General features: G+C 35.6%; 2 protein-coding genes across 2 annotated transcripts; both read right to left on the bottom strand.

The window, feature by feature from the left end:
* Nucleotides 1-1,275: 1,275 nt before the first annotated feature.
* LOC142347864 (ATP-dependent RNA helicase DDX54-like) lies at nt 1,276-3,476 on the bottom strand. Its single transcript, XM_075399005.1, has one exon. It carries the CDS (start codon nt 3,447-3,449, stop codon nt 1,323-1,325), a length of 2,127 nt encoding a protein of 708 aa, XP_075255120.1. The 5' UTR covers nt 3,450-3,476; the 3' UTR covers nt 1,276-1,322.
* Nucleotides 3,477-3,751: 275 nt separating this feature from the next.
* Nucleotides 3,752-7,630, bottom strand: LOC142348435 (large ribosomal subunit protein uL2-like). Its single transcript, XM_075399792.1, has 3 exons — nt 7,457-7,630; nt 4,526-4,715; nt 3,752-4,291 (listed from the first exon to the last, which is right to left on the bottom strand). The coding sequence occupies exons 1-3, from the start codon at nt 7,592-7,594 to the stop codon at nt 3,843-3,845; spliced, it is 777 nt and encodes a 258-aa protein (XP_075255907.1). The 5' UTR covers nt 7,595-7,630; the 3' UTR covers nt 3,752-3,842.
* Nucleotides 7,631-16,679: the final 9,049 nt, after the last annotated feature.

Here is a 16,679-nt window from a genome sequence, read left to right as displayed (position 1 = left end):
GGCAACATGAGAAGCAAGGAATATCAAGTGTGAAGCACTTTTAAGCAGTGAGTTGAAAAATTCAAAAATTTGGAAACTTGAACTCCATAATTTTTTCGTGTAGAACAGCAAAATCCGGACCGAACACAACCTTGGTGGAAAACCACTGCAGTCCAACTTGACTAAAGAATAGTTTTTTTTACAGGATAACAAAATAGTGAGGGAAAAATCAGAAATTTCAAAATAATTTATAATAAAATCTGAACAACTGATCACTGACAGCTAAAATAATTATATTACTATAGCTATATCAAATTTCAATTGTATCGTAGCGAGAAAAACCGAAAGGCAAAAAGTGCAATTGATGGAAAATAAATAGATCATTCTTTAACAATCAATTCTTCTGGAAAGTTCACGGACTGAATGTAAAGTCTCAATCATTACTGCTTCAGTGAAATTGCAAGTATTGGATCACTGCTGTATCAGAGCTCTGATGATCATGTCCATTTGTAGACTTGTCAAGTCTTAAATCATGCCTTGCCCAAGACTTGGGTCAACTATTGAGCACAGTTTTTATTGTTGATTTGCTTTCGTTTCGTAAAGAAAGAAAAAGGCCGCCATTTACAGTGGCTCCCCTATGAAACTCTCGGAAGCAAAACAAGCACAAGAAAATGCAAGCACTTCCACAAAGTTCAATTGATAGAGAATGAAAAAAAATCTGATACCGCCGAAAGATACCAGTCATAGCCACTTTTTTCTGCCTATTGAAAAAAAATTGTTTCGGAGTGAATATATGGGGTACTGTACTTTAAGTATATGTTCAATTCACAAATTGCTCGTAAAAAATGTTTAACAATTTTTGCCAATTTTGAGCAAGAGTTGACACGTCTTCACGTCTTAAGACATGAGATAACACGTGATCAGTACTGATTTGTCAATTCAAGACGTGTATTTCTTTGAAGAAGTACAGATCAAGACTTGAAACTCGTTCCAGGTTCCATGATGCACTTTTCTTTTAGTCTCAAAATTTTTGCCAAAATAAATTCAGACTGGCACAAAATTTTAAACTTTTCAAGCACTAAAAATGGGAGGCTGTCTTTGTATCAATTTAAAACGAAAAGATGAACAAACACAAGTGTTTCGATTCCCTCTCAAAACCGGAATCTGGTTTACGAGAAAAATTTAAATTCCAAATAACTTTTAAATAAAGCGGGAAAAGTTGGCTTCATCCAACTATGTCACTTTTCCCCCTATACTAGAGGTAACAAAATTAAACACACAGCATCTTGTGAAAACTCGGGGCAGAACATGAATTGAATCACAAATTTTATACTATTAATACACTATTTCTTCTTCTTTCCTTTGCCTTTAAATTTCTGGCCACCTTTCCCAGATTTATTTTCATGTCTGGACTTTTTTTCCTGATATCGCCTCTTGTCAAATTCCATCTTGCGGGCTTTTTGTCTCCTAACCTTGGCGACTTGATCTGCGTTTTTCAGTTCATTTCTTCCTTTATTATGCTTATTCTCGGCCTGTGTTGATTTGACAAAGTCTTCAAAATTTCTATCGCCCGACTTTGCATTGCCTTTATTTTTGAGCCAGTGTTCGTAGCGACCAGTTTTGAAGGATGCACTAATTTTGGCTCCACTTTCGGTTGTTATTTTCTTATTATTTTCACTAATACCTTTATACCGTTTCTGCTTTCTATCCCACACTTTCTGTGATCGCTTTTCCGCTAATTTTTTCTCATCATCAACAATAACATCAAACGCCGAACTTCGAATTTCCTTTTCAAATTGGCTAATTTCTAAGCCTTTTTCAAAGTGCTGATTCGTCGAGTTGTACGGTATAAAACCGTCAGCTACTTTCTGTTGCGCATGCTTAGAGTTTTCAGCTTCTTTACGCGCTTTTTTGGCCGAGAAATCTTCAATGGATTCTCCGTGACGTTTTCTAGTTTCTTGCATGACTTGAAATGCGTTCATATTTTTCGTTGGGTTCACTTCAAAAATAGTTTTACTTGATTTATAGTTCTTAATACTGTTTAAGAAATCTTGAACATTTGTATCCGTCGACTTCAAGCGCAAAAACGGATGAATTTGTAAGTTTTCCAAATTTAGGTCTTTAGCTCGTTTTGAACTCTCGTGACAAGCTGCCGGACATGTTTTAGCATATTGAATCAAACTACGATCAGCGGTTTCCCGTAGTGATTCATAGTCAGCTCCTTCAAGGCTAGCAATAGTATTGATTTTATCGAAATAATCAGCAACTGTTTCTTTATTGACACCTCCTAAAATTCCGTCTTCATCTTCCGAACTGTCTTTATCGGCTAATGAGATAGGTCGGCCAAGAAACAACTGGACGTCAACATAATACGCTAGCTCTTCCGAAGTAACAAAGCTTATAGCAGTTCCGGATCGGCCTGATCTTGCTACTCGGCCAACCCTGTGAACAAATAACTTGGGCGAGCAAGGGAAATTAAAATTAATAACATTGTCCAATACAGGGATATCAATTCCACGAGCCGCGATATCAGTTACGAGTAAAATATTACATACTCTTGCCCGGTTGCTGAATTTAGATATATTTTCAGACCTCGCTTCTTGGTCTAAAGAACTGTATATAAAAGTGCTTTCGACATTCAAACCAGTGAGCAATTCGTGAACGTACTCAACGTAATGTCGGGTAGGTAAAAATACTGCAGTTTTATCTTTGTTGTGTAGTTTTTCACACAAGAGGTAAAGCAACAACGGAATCTTTTGGACGCTTCGAACGTTTATGTAGTTGAGCTTTAAAAATTCACTCAGCTTTTCGTCTTTGTCGAGTCGGATTAAAACTGGATCGTGTAATCCAATTCGGGTAAACTCTGTGAGCGTCTGAGGCAAAGTCGCTGAAAAGAGCAGCGTTTGTCGCTCAACTCCAATTTGCTTTGAAATTAGCTTTATTTGATCACAAAAGCCAAGTTCGAACAAACGGTCTGCTTCGTCTAAAACGAAATACTTGATATTTGCTAGTTTTAATTCCATTTCCATTAAAACATGCGTCAGACGTCCAGGAGTGGCAATGATAACGTCGGGTTGACTATGCAACGCTTCAAAATTTTTATCAATACTACTTCCACCGATTACAACGCTGGCTCTTAAGCCAGTGTATTTTGCCAGTTCTTTGAAAAATTGGTATGTTTGCAATGCTAGTTCTCTTGTAGGCGACAGAATTAAGGCACGTGGTCCTGAACAATTGTCATGCTCTCTGAGATGGTGTAAAATTGGAAGTAGAAAACAAGCCGTTTTCCCACTACCCGTGCGTGCCATGGCAACAACGTCTTTTCCATCCATTATAATGGGAATGCATTTTCGCTGAATGGGCGTGGGATTGTTGTAACCTTTCTTGACGACCCCTTTTAAGACGCCATCAGAGAATCCAAACCCACTGAAACCAGAAGAAGCCAGATATGACTGCTTCTTTTTGCCCATTTTTCATCTGAAAATTCAACAAAATCATTTCAATGTTTGAAAGACGCGAAAACGAATGTTACCTTCGGAATGTATTAAGGCTTTGAATCATGAAAGCATATGAGCAGATTGCACACTCTTAACTCATGTTCTACAGGAAAATACCTCCAAAACATCTCGAGCCTAACCTAAACTTTGTACTATTAAGACTAAAAATGCATGGATAACTTTTAAGCTATCCATGATCTAGGGAATCTACAAACTTGACAGATTATACTATTAGCCACCCACAGAGCCCAGATTTCTGCCGGCGAAAAATAATGGAGTGCTTCAACTTGAAATTGATCATTTCAGGAAACAATTAAAGAAACGACTAAAAGAAATATATTTCAGTCATTTTCTATTAACAGGCCACTACTCCTTTTCGGCCAATTTCTCCTTTCTGCCTCCTCTGATCAAACCAGTCCTTCTAGCCGCAATCAGACCGACCTTTCGTCCTGGAGGCGTCGACCTCTTAACAGTACTTGGTGATCCAATATGCTGATGGTTACCACCACCATGCGGGTGCTCCACGGGGTTCATAGCCACACCTCGAACCACTGGCCAGCACTTCCTCTTTGCCTTGAATTTATGGTAAGCACGACCAGCTTTAAGCAACGGCTTCTCAGTTCGACCACCACCGGCTACGATTCCAATCATGGCTCGATTTTTGGATGACACAATTTTCTTCAAGCCGGACGGCAATCTGATTCGTGTCTTCTGCGTGTCTGTATTGTGTGAAATGACAGCACAGAAGTCGCCGGAAGCTCTGGCCAATCGACCTCTGTCTCCGGTCTTTTCCTCCACAGAGCACACCAGAGTACCTTGAATATATTCACCAATGAAGTCATATGACAAAAACTCTTTCGGATATAAATCACTGATAAAGTCCTGACCATAACAGATCAAACTCTCGTCAATTCATGTCAACAGGTTACTAGAAGTGGCGTCAATCATTTTCCCATTTTAACTTCCCAAAGCGTTCACTAATTCCAAAAAGCTAATTTTGTTTTACTTCAATCAATCCTTTTTGAATAAAAAAGCCTTGCATGACAAACCTTCCGGAATGTTTCCAATAGGCAATACATTTCCAGTGGTGAGAGCAGCCTTCTTTCCCGCGTAGATGTACTGCCCCGTGAACAAACCCTCAGAAGCAATGAACAGTTCCTTCCTTTTCTTGAACTTGTAAGGATCTCTGAACTCCACAACTGCTAAAGGTGCTCCTCGACCCGGATCGTGAATGATATCCTTGAAAAATTTAGAAGTTATTTAAAAATCATGCACAACCAGGAGAAAAGTCCTTGAGACATAAAATTACTTCCTATAAATTGCGTTGACCTATATTTCGATTTACAGAGGAGTTTATATCGAAACCCTTCATTTGATACAGCTTCTAATAACGACACAATGTTTATGTATAAACTTTTTAATTCAGCTTTCTCGATGTATCACAGCAAGAGAATTCTGAGATCACAGCCTATTTTCAGGCATGGATACCTTTTATTTGAAAAAAGATAGCTACTTCGAACAAAATTGCCCGATTCCAATTGCCGCAAGCACTCAACTTCTTAATTAAGTTACATTAACAAAATCAATTTATTGTTCCAACCTCTTTTTTAAAATTGAGGAATATACATGCGAGGCTGACATTTTTTCTTTAATCAAATTTTCAATTTTTATTTACACATCGTAGAGACAAAAGAAAAAACATCATTTTGTAGGTCTCAGAATCAAGTTTTGATTCACACACGAAAAAAATGTTTCATACACGAAAAAAGGGAAATTATCGGACGGGGGATGGGTGAAAGATCGCGTAGAAAACAAAGCTAAAAGCGAACAGAAAACTCTAAATTTAGCTCGTTTTTATGAAGTTCTGATGGTCATTTAGTTTCAAGCCTAAAAAAATTACGAGCATTAAAAGTCACGAGGATTTATTTACTTTCAAGCCTAAAAGTTACGATAAAATTATTTGACTAAAAATCAATTATTTAATGATGTAAACAAAATTCCGCTAAAATTGCTATCAGTCTTTATTGTTTACGGCTGTAATGTGACATTCTGTCTTAATACACTTCGTAACATAGTTTTGTCACTTAAATAATTCTTTTCGCTAATATTAACAGGGTCAGAGCGGCTTGAGTTTTTACTTCGGAGCAGGGCCGACTGACAAAACAGTTTTCTGGTTAAACGAACAGTTATCAATCTAAGACTGAATTAACTGGCGGCTGATCTTTAGCTTGACAATTTTGAGTTTTTGTGTTCTTCTGATTAATGCTTTTTAAGGCCCGGGGGCCGTACTTACATTTGAGTAATCATTGTACAAATACATCAAGAACACAGATTAACGCAAGATAACAAAAACTTCTGGCGCGTGCTGGCACGTCCCGGGCAAATAAAGTTAACATAGAAAAGGATACAATGTAAATAAAGATTAGGTTAGCACTATCGCAAATTCCTGCGTTATGAGTAAATCAAATAACAAAAGATAACTAAGTGGTTTTTATAGCAAAAATATTGGAGAAAGTTTACAGCATATTAATAAAGTAAATATAAATTTTCTCAACTTAGTAAGGCAGAAAAATCAAGTCTATATATGACTAAGATTATAAAAGATTTAGCACACTATAAAATGATCAGTAGAAAAGGGGAAAGGTAAATCTATTACTATATGAACTGTACATTAGGGTTAATTAAAAACTAGCGTACGGACCAAAGGTTTTCGGTTGAAAAAGTTTTTTGGAAAACAAGTCTTCAGAAAATTTAGAGCTATCAAAATATCAAACAATGATCTAAGAAAAAGTAAAACTCAAAGAAGAAAACTGTTTCCTTTTAGAAGTTTTAGAGCTGTTTTTGAGAACAATTCGTCCTGTTTCATAAGACTAACCGTTTCAGTCATTTCAAAACAGCGCAGACGTAAAAATAATGGTTTAATAAAATGAACAACAAATCAACATCTGCAATATTTCAAAAAACTAATTGGCCCGTTATTTTCATGAAAACTTAAAAATTTTTTGAAAAAACTTTAGTGTCAAAATTCCGATTACGAATACCCTAAAGAAGTCAACCACATCTCAGTTTTAAAAAAGTAATGTTGCAATGTTTGTGTCAGTGCCTTTCAAACAGTGCTACAGATATTTTTCTATTATATATAGAAAACTCTTCATTTTTGTCTGCACAATGAATACGCCATAAAATTAAGTTCAAACATTACAGGTAATTTTTTCCATTTCATTTCAGTTGCTTCCTAAAAATCCCAACCATGTCTTCGCAGCCCTGAAAGCTACTTTACGCACAGACTAGGACAAGCCATCTTATGGAATACCGCCGTATAGGACGGATCCTAGAAGACATTTTGCCTTTTTAAGCTCCAGTTCAGGGCTGTTCGCAATCCATCTACTTAAAATGGTCACCTGTTTGAAACGATACTTTCAATGAAACTTTTCAAATCAAAAACATAAACCGACTAAAGTCAGACAAATTGTTCTAGAACGACAGGCGGGGCGATTTAGCTCAGAAGGGTTTGTAGCCTAGATAAGTTTCCAACCCCCGACCTCTGCCTTACAGACTAAGCATTAACTACTCACCTATCAGGGCATTGCGCCCTCCAATCTTAGTTAATATTGTTTAAGTAACAGACACAATTTCTTTTTTTTTCCAGAAAATCATTCTTATGCTCAGTGATTAAAAATTGTTGATACAGTGACTTAAAAATATTGCTTTGATTCCTGAGATAAGAACTCAATATTTGCATTCTGGCTACGCTGTCTAAAATTTTACTGACGAGAATAATGAACTTTTGCAATATTATAATCAATCTCAACCAGTAAAAAAATATTCAGGCAGTTTCTAAAGCTGTTCCACAAAAAACACTATTCTATGAAAGCGTAGCTTGAGGTAGAAATCATACAGGCAAAAAATTTTAAGTTGTAGGCATGCTAGTTACATTATGCTGTTCTGCCATAGAAAAAAAGTTCAAAAATTTTACTTACCTTAACAAGTCCCCGCATATAACCCTTTCGCTCGCTGTAGTCCAAGTTCCTCAGTTTGGGTACGCCCTTTCGGTGCTTTACGTGGGCTTTGAAGATGGAGCCCGCACCTTTTCTCTGCGCTCGGATTACACGCCCCATGATCTAATCTAAAAAATAGGCAATTCACAATACACGTTTCCGGAAATGCTGCAACCATTTGCTTGCAACGCTGAACAGCACATTTCTTCCAATAGTCCAATTTTACATTCTGACCAATTTATCAATTCTGATCTGATCTGATCAGCGGTTCAGTCCAATCCCAAGTCTACGAAAGAAGAGAAACTGAACTTTTATAACTTATTCTGCAACATGAACAATTAGTTTTTGGCATTTCATATTCTTTAATTTATTTCTTGGTCTGTAGTTGCGATCCTACTTCTTTAATTAACCAACCCTCTACAACTCTTAATGTAATTTGAATTTTATATGTATTAGTTCTGCTGACAATTCCCACTGTTGTTGAAAATTCTTATCGTGCCGTTTTCGCTTTTTAGTGAAAAAAGAACTTTTTTGGATCATGACTTTACTGTTATTTCAGGAGCGCCAGCCTGGAAGGCCAAATGTCTGTTGTTGGTCCTTAGTTGACATATTGCGCCTATATTATTGATGTCTTTTACTTGAAATTGATGTCAATTGTAAATTATAATCTAATTTAATTATAATCTAATTAAATTATAATCTAATTTAATTATAATCTAATTAAATTATAATCTAATTTAATTATAATCTAATTAAATTATAATCTAATTAAATTATAATCTAATACTTAATATAATCAAATTTAACCTGAAGCGTTCTGTAAAGCATAGGGGCCACATCAAGACTGTCAGAACAAAACACAAAATAGCCTCCTTTTATGTTTCTATTGTTCGTGATATTAAAATATAGCCATCCACTGGCTTGCATGTCAGGCCTAGAAAACATTCCAAATAATGGAAAGCTTATTTGGTCCTCAAAAGAGAAGTGGCAGTTATAAGATAAATTATGACAAACGATTAGAAATACGGTCAAAATGAAAATGAGTACTCTTTTATGGCATTCATTCTACCTCAGAGCCGGTAGACATTTGCAAAGGGTGAATTTAACCTCAATTGTAAGTAAAACTCAAAACCTATTTTAATACACGGGAAAATAAATACAGTGGATTTTACTAACGTTCAAATTCTAACTGTCCGTTTGTAAGTAAGAGTTTGGGGAGGATAAGTTTAAATGGTTCTCGCAGTCATTGAATCCACAAATCGAACTGACAAATATTTGCATGTTTTATCGGCAATGTTATGCATTTAATGATATGTAACCAAATGTAAACCGAATGAAAAAATATACTTTTGCAAAATACTTCCAAAAGATCGTTTAGTTATATCACCTTTGGGATTATTCGCAAGGTTGGTATTACTGATAGACACCAACATCGCTAGTTTTGGTATTGGGTGTATGTTTCAATGGTGTATGTTTGAAGTTATTGTATTCTATGTCAACTACTAATGGCTTAAACATCCCAAAAACGTCCAAACTAGGCAACGTTTACTTGTCCCTTAGGCAGAAGGAAAAACGCCAATTTTTTAAATAATTAGGACAAAGTGCAAAATTCACTTTTAACAGGACAGATCACAGAAAACAGACGAAAAAAGAAACACGCTTTTCTGACAGCAATTAAAATCAATTACTTTGTCGAACGGAAAGCTGTGATTTAGAAAAAGTATCTGTTTAGCCGTAGAATAGGATCAAACAAACTTGCGTGAGTTATTAGTGTTAGGACGAGCAAAATCACAAAAGAAGTATAAGTCGAAGCTCGGTTTGCTCACACTAATTATTTCAACGCAGAAGTTTCTAACAAACACACTCACATTCACTCCCTCCCTCACACATTCAATCACCTACCCCACCCACCCACTGACTTACATACACACACCCACACACACACACACGCACACACACACACACACACAACGCACACAGACACATACACACACAGACAAGATATCTCCCCACGCATGCGAGATAACTGCAAACACGCATAATAAGCCAGTTAAAACAGAAATTAAGACAACATATCAAAATACATAAAATACAAAAAATAGAAAAAGCATAAAACAAGTCAATTTGAGAATGACATAAAATTCAAAAAAAATTCGAAACTCGCTGATTTCATTTCTTTTACAGAAAAAAGATTGTTCTCAAAACTAATAGGATTTTTTCCACCAGCTTAAAACATTCAGTGGATTAACTCCGACTACTTACCAGAGAAGAAAAAACCAACACTAGCAATAATTGAAAACCCCATAATTTTTCTAAAGTCAAAAAAACATTAACTGCAAACTTAATCACTGAATAGACAAACTCATGTTTCAATATCAGGAAAAAGAGCCCTGAGATTGCTGAGAGCAATGAGTACAACCCAAACACAAACAAAGATCATCAAAACAAGAAATCATTAATTTAAAAAAAAAAACAAAAGTTGTCAAATTGAATAAAAATCAAATTGTCATCAGTGTCAACGTCTGTTTGATATGAAATTAAACGGATAAAAAATCACTTCAGCCTAAAAAGAGAGCCAATGAGACCTGTAATAAGAATGACTAAGTGAGAGAAAAATAAAAAGAAAATAAAAACTGTCAGTGCCGATTTTTTTTTTTGAAAAATTAAGGATAACGTCATTAGAGACGTCGAATTCTCGTAAAATAGCTCAGACCAAATCTCACGAGAGATTCATGAGACCTTCATTGATGAGACCAAGCTACATGAAAAAGAAATACTTAAAAAATCAAGAAAGAACTACAAATTTTAAAAAAAATCAATGAAATTACAATAGGACAGGAAAGTGACGAAGTCATTTCAACGAGTAGATATAAAAGAAAACTATTATCCAGCTTGGAGGATGTCAAATAAAAGTCCAAGAAAGTTGTTATCAATGAGACTAAGGCACGCGACAACAACATAGCTGTGAGTTTGTCAGAAAATAGCTGCGACAGCGTCGTTGATTTGCAGTCACAAAAGGATATTTAAAAACAAAACAGACATTGCAAAGAGAAATTTCTTTTCTTTGCATTAATTGCCGAGATGTTATAATTCGCTTAAGAATATGTATAACTATTTCTGCTTCCATTAGCTGATCTCAAGTAACCTTTCATTAGAAAAGATCCAAAAATTTGATCTTATCTCCTTTTATTATAGTAAAAGAAGTCACTTTGAAAATAGGGAAGTCATTTTTGAGAGCAAGGCAAGTCACGAGTGACCAATGACAATCGCTCGAATAAACAATAAACTTCCAATAGGAGTGAAAAATGACATTATGCATGCAATTCACTAAACATTGATAAAAATATTAGGACAAAAATCATTGAAAATAAAACTCAAACTAAACGCATGTAGAACAAATTTCGAAAACCAAAAATTTGTGCAAACACCGTTTTTACAAAAATCCCCGACTGAAAACTGATTTTACGTCATCATTTTGACAGAATTCAGACTTTTCATTGCTAACAAAAGTGTGAACAGTTTATCTACGTAAAAAAACTGACCTGACACGGACGTCTTAACAAAAAATTTTCCATAGCATCGCCAAAATATAGACATATATATAAAATATATTATTTGTTGTTGGCAATTTTTCGTTTCAACCCCAAATTTTGGCGCAGGAACTTAATGCTATGAGAATTTTTTGTTAGGACGTCCGTGTCAGGTCAATTTATTCTACGTAGATAAATTCTGTTCACTCTTCAACTTTTGTTACCAAAAGTTGAACTGGTTTCATGAAAAGTTAAACTGGTTTTAGTGATTTAAGTAAAAATGAGGCAATATCAGTTTTCAGTCGTGGATTTTTGTTTAAAAAATTCCTATATATAAATAGATATTCTTAAGCTATTTTATTTCTGTGAGGGGAATGAATATTATGTGCAAGCGCGTATACCCCCCCCCCCCCGAGTCTCCTTTCCGTTCCAATTCAAAATTGTGGCTGAAGAAATTAATGCTACTAGAACTCTAGTTAAGACGGGACAGGTCAATTTGAGGTTTTGGAAACATCACACACTAACTCAGATCAGATTTCTTTGCCGATGCGTATGTACAGTTTTTATAATTTTATTTCATTTACCAGAGAATTTTTATGACACAACTTACCAACAATAAAACACTATCGGAAACAATTTATGCTTGATTTTTATCGGTTTCTGATACAAGCATTATCGATTTGATCTCTTTGATCTAAGCGTAACTTATTTGATTTTTCTGAGTCCAAACAGCGGTGTTTAGTCCGCTTTATGTGCAAAATACGCCCAAGACAAAATTTGCTAAAGTAAACAAATTAGCGGACTTTCTAGGGATTTAAAATCTTCGGCTCTAAAATAAAAGAAACTAATCAACAGCAATTTAAAAAGACATACAACTAGAGTAAGGGTTGAAGAACGGGTTTATAAGCAAATTGTTACGTTTATTTTCGATTCCAAAGATATAAATTTTTGAGGACTACGTCTCGCATGTCTTTATATTGTCACCGATGCGTAGCTACATCCTCAAAATGACGTAACTGTTTTATCATTTGCGATAAATTGCGAACAATTAAGTTAAAAAAATTAAATGAGAAAAATTAGACATTAACATTTTCTTATTTAAATGTATTTAAATCTTAAGCACACCATCAGTGCAAAGAAATTCAAAAGAAGTGCAAAGGAAAAGTAAATGTCTATCACAGTGATAGATGGCCAGAGAGACATGTATTGCCTAATATTTCAGCATTATTTTATATATTATAAAAACAATTTGTTAATTCAGAAGAGCAATTTTTACAAGAGCAATTTGTTAATGGCCGAAAAGTGTTTCCGGTGTCACGTATTTCTCGTTGAGAATGCAATTTTTTGTTTGTAAAATCCGCTTTTTAGACAAATTCAAGTAACTTGTTTTGCCATTTTCTAGTTCAAAGCCATTTATTGAGAGCGGCGAGAAAAATTGAAAAAAAAAACGATGAAAAATTAATTAAAATTAAATTAAATGGCTTTAAAGCTGAAACATGGCCGGAAAATAGCCCGCACATCGCAAAACAGAAATAAAAAAAGAGATAAAAATTAGAAATATTTGTTTTGAAGCGTCAAAAAGTTTTCTAATTTGGTATGCATTTGCGGTTAGATTGTACAGTTATACTTAATTCAGCTTCTATAGTGAAGGCTACTAAGGTTGAAGCTAATGCCAGGTAACAGTCGCTCGAATGAACTTTGAGAACCTAATGCACTATGCCCTAATGATCGGGTTTTGTCGGTTTATCCGATCTTTTGATTTTGCTCTTTTGGCATTGACTGCATTCAGAATATTACGTACTACAACGAGTGAAACAAATTGAAATCCATTTAGTTGAGATAGCGAGTCCAGTAAATAACGAGTCAAAAGCGATAAAAGAGAGGAAAGGTAACGCGAAAAACGAATTATAGCAGTAAGAGTCACGACCTACTATTCAAAGAATTTCCATTGACTTAAAAAGAAAAACGGGGACGAAAGTTAAAGCGAATTAAAGAAAGACAGCAGAACAAGTACTAAATTACAATAAAAAGAGCAATCTTCAATAACATAGCTGGCAGATTGCCAGAAAATAGCCGCAATAGCTTTGTAGATCTGCAGTCTAAAAAAACAGTAAAAAAACAGACCAAAAAATTTCGCCTTTTTATTGAAGACTGATATGTTATATTTTGATTAAAAATCTGTATACGTTTTTGCTGCCTCTATTAACTGCTCTCAAATAACCTTCACTTAGAGAGACACACACCCATTTGACCTTATCACTTTGAAATAAAGTAAATAAAATTCAATTTCAAAGTGAGGAGGTCATTTTTGAGAGCGAGGTGAGTCAAGAGTGACTAAAAATTTCAATCACGCGAATGAACAAAAAAACTCGCTCCACTAAGAGCGAACAATGACGTCACGCACGCACTTCAGTTGAAATTGCATGAACGAATGAACAAAAAGCAGATTTGAAGTGGTTGTGACGTCATATGGTCGTAACAAAAATCTTGACGACGAAATAGAAAAAAGGAGGCCAATAATAGCCCCAGCTATCGCTGTGCGGCTATAAAAAACATGAAGATTAGAAAATTTTGTTTTCCACGATTTAGAGCTTCTAAATTGAATAAAAATATTTAAAGAAAATGTGACATTACCGACTCAACGATTCCATAGAATGGGTACACAATACAACAAAATTTTAGAAATCAATGACAAAAAGCAAGGAGGCTAAAAATAAAGAAATTGTTAACAATCAGAACCTGTGAATGTCAGTGTGGTCAAAGTAAGAGAACCACATAACTACATGTCAACAACTCTGAACATTAGCCCAAAAACAGAGCCAATAATGATGCCGAAAAACGCCCGTGAGAAGGCCGATAAGAACTGTTATTTTGGAGACTAATCGTCCAGATCACAATAAAAACAAAAACATGCAAAAACAAAAATCATATTTTATTTTCTGAAAAGTGTCAAATATAAAAACGACGGCTATTATCTCCAGCGGCTAATAAGGTTCACTTATTCCGTGCTAGCAATCAATCCACAGCATCAGATGAGACATGCCATTAATGAGACAAAGAGAAGACAACCAAATGAACAAAAATCTAGCAGACCTTTAAAATTCCATCAAACGCAAAGAGCAACGAACTCACAGAGATCATTAGCGTTGAGCTGAAAAAATAAGCCGATCAAATAAAACTCGTTAGCAAGCTACGAGAGCTGTCTCTAATGAGATTAAGTGATACGTACAGCAAATATTCACAAAAAATCACTACGAAATTTTTGAGAACAAATAGTGCCAAAGCCATGAAAAATAATATCCCTGAACTCGAACCATTATTGAGTTTCATTTTTACCACAATATCATCCAATGACACCTGTGACGAAGATAGTCAGCTCTAAGAACATAACCGACTAACGTCGGGCGAATGGCTCTCAAACGACCGGCGAGCGGTTGGCTTCGTAAGTAGCTGGCTACGGTTTAATGAGGCTAGCTTTAGCTTAATTGAAGGGGCGTGAGTTGAACGCAGCGGGGGGGGGGGGTGCACCGGGGGATGAAGGGGCAGCGGCAACTGTTGGGGGCAACGGTTGAAAGGTTTTTTGGCTGTACGGTGCTCTTACGGTCTGAACGATGTGCAGGGGTGGGGATTGGGGGTGAAGTGAGAGGGGGCTGATGTGGGGGGGGGGGGTAAATTGTGGGAGGGGGTCAACTTCTAAGGACCGCCCTTTACACCATAAGTATAAGTCTCCAAAAGTTTTTGTGAATCGCATACTTAGACACTAGTGAGCTGAAAGGCCTTAAGAGCAATTAATGTACATCCCGTTTATCCCCTGTTTATCCCGTTTTTGATTACGAAAAGACAAATGGGTCAGACAAAAATCGATCAAGCAACAATTGCATAAAAAAGACCGACAGGAGTGATATAACTGCTAAACATAAACCGACAAATGTCGGAAGAATTGCTCTTGAACGACAGGCGAGGCAATTTAATTCATCAGGGGCTCCAGCCTAGAGCAATTTTTCTTTATGGGTGCAAACACTTTTCCCCCACCGGGATTTGAACCACTGACCTCTCGATCCTGTGCCACCCTCACTAACCACTGCGCTACAAGTCAGTTAATTCTGCTCCGCCGCAACCGATTTTATATTAGCAACTTCGGAGCACTAGAGATCACTCAAAAATGATGAACAAAAGCGTGAAAAAGTCACTTGAGAAGTCAAAGATTTTTCTAGAAGAAAAGCGCCGATCGATAAGTCAATTTTGGCCGATCGATAAATTTGAGGGAGAGAGAAATGAGTGGTATAATCAGACAAACTGTCCATCTTAGATGACGATTAACTGAATTGTAGGGGTTTCCAAATTTGTCTTTTCAAGAAGTTATCGAGGGCTTAAATTTTGTGAACTTTTTGAATATTTTTTCTCATTTCTCATTCAAATTTGGCAATATTTTGCTAACCTAATTTAAGTAATTCATACTAATGGTAATTTACTTTTTACAGAAAAAACAGATTCTGGTTGCTGAGTTATTTGGCCCAATTTTTCCTCCCAAAAATTTGGCTATTTTGAAAATTTCTGTAAACACGCCAATACATCCTTTTTAGCTCAACTGATTTTGACAGAAAATAGCCTTACAACAACCAAAAAAAAAACCTCAATGAAAAACAGGGTATATTCTTTGTATTTCTGCTTCTAACAGAATGAACATAACCAACTAATGTCGGACGAATTGCTCTCAAACGACTGGCGCTATGTACGGTTTAGGGAGGCTAGCTTTTGCTTAACTTCCGGGATGGATGAAGGAAGGGGTGAGGGGAGGGGGTGGCGTGGGGGTCAAATTCTAAGAACCTCCCTTCATACACTGAATTTATGTCTCCAAAACAGTTCAGTTTAATTTCACACAAGAGCCTTTAATGCCCCGAGCGCTACCTGTTTATGCCGTTTTTGAGGACGGAAAGTCAATTGGGTCCGACAAAAAGCAGTCAAGTGATATATCGTATAAAAAAGTTCACAGGACTAATATAATTGCTAAACTTCGTTTGGGAGCAATTAATCAAGACAGATGGTTCAGACACTTTCCTTCTAATTTCATTCAAAAGCTTATCAAATTTGGGAAAAAAAGTGCGGTCAATTTTTAACTCCTTGCAAAATTTAAATCCATTTTTGATTTATTTCAAGTAAAGCTCAATGATGAGGCTTGGGCAAATATGTCAGTTCTTGAGCAAATAATAAATCAGTTTTTGGTTCAAAAACCAATCTTTTTTGTTCATCTATGTAATGAAAAAGGTTTTAAAATTAATGTTGAATGTCAAACACTTCATATTTATATATTGAATGTTTTGCGTGATAGAACACTCAATAATGATTTCAACTTCTTTTTTACAAAATTTTTTTTTAAGTTTCTATTTTTTGGAAATTTGCCCTCTGTCCTCTAGTTAAAAATTTTGGCCAAAATTGGGAATGAGAAATTGGGAAACATATGCGTCCACTTATTACCGCTCTTTGTCACTGATCAACCAGAAAACGAGACGTTCAAAAATTGCACTAAAAAAAGTTAAAGAAATATTGTCAGGAAATCTCTGCAGAATAAATTGACTTTGCTGAAATATTGGAAGCTTTTATTAACATTTTAAAAGTATCTTAAAAATGTAAGAACCTTAATATTTAAATAATAGCAGTCTCAGAAAAAAACAAAA

Source organism: Convolutriloba macropyga, chromosome 10 (assembly GCF_964194025.1).
Source record: "Convolutriloba macropyga chromosome 10, txConMacr16.3, whole genome shotgun sequence".
Classification (NCBI taxonomy): Eukaryota; Metazoa; Xenacoelomorpha; order Acoela; family Convolutidae; genus Convolutriloba; species Convolutriloba macropyga.
This window is presented reverse-complemented; position numbering and strand designations above follow the sequence as displayed.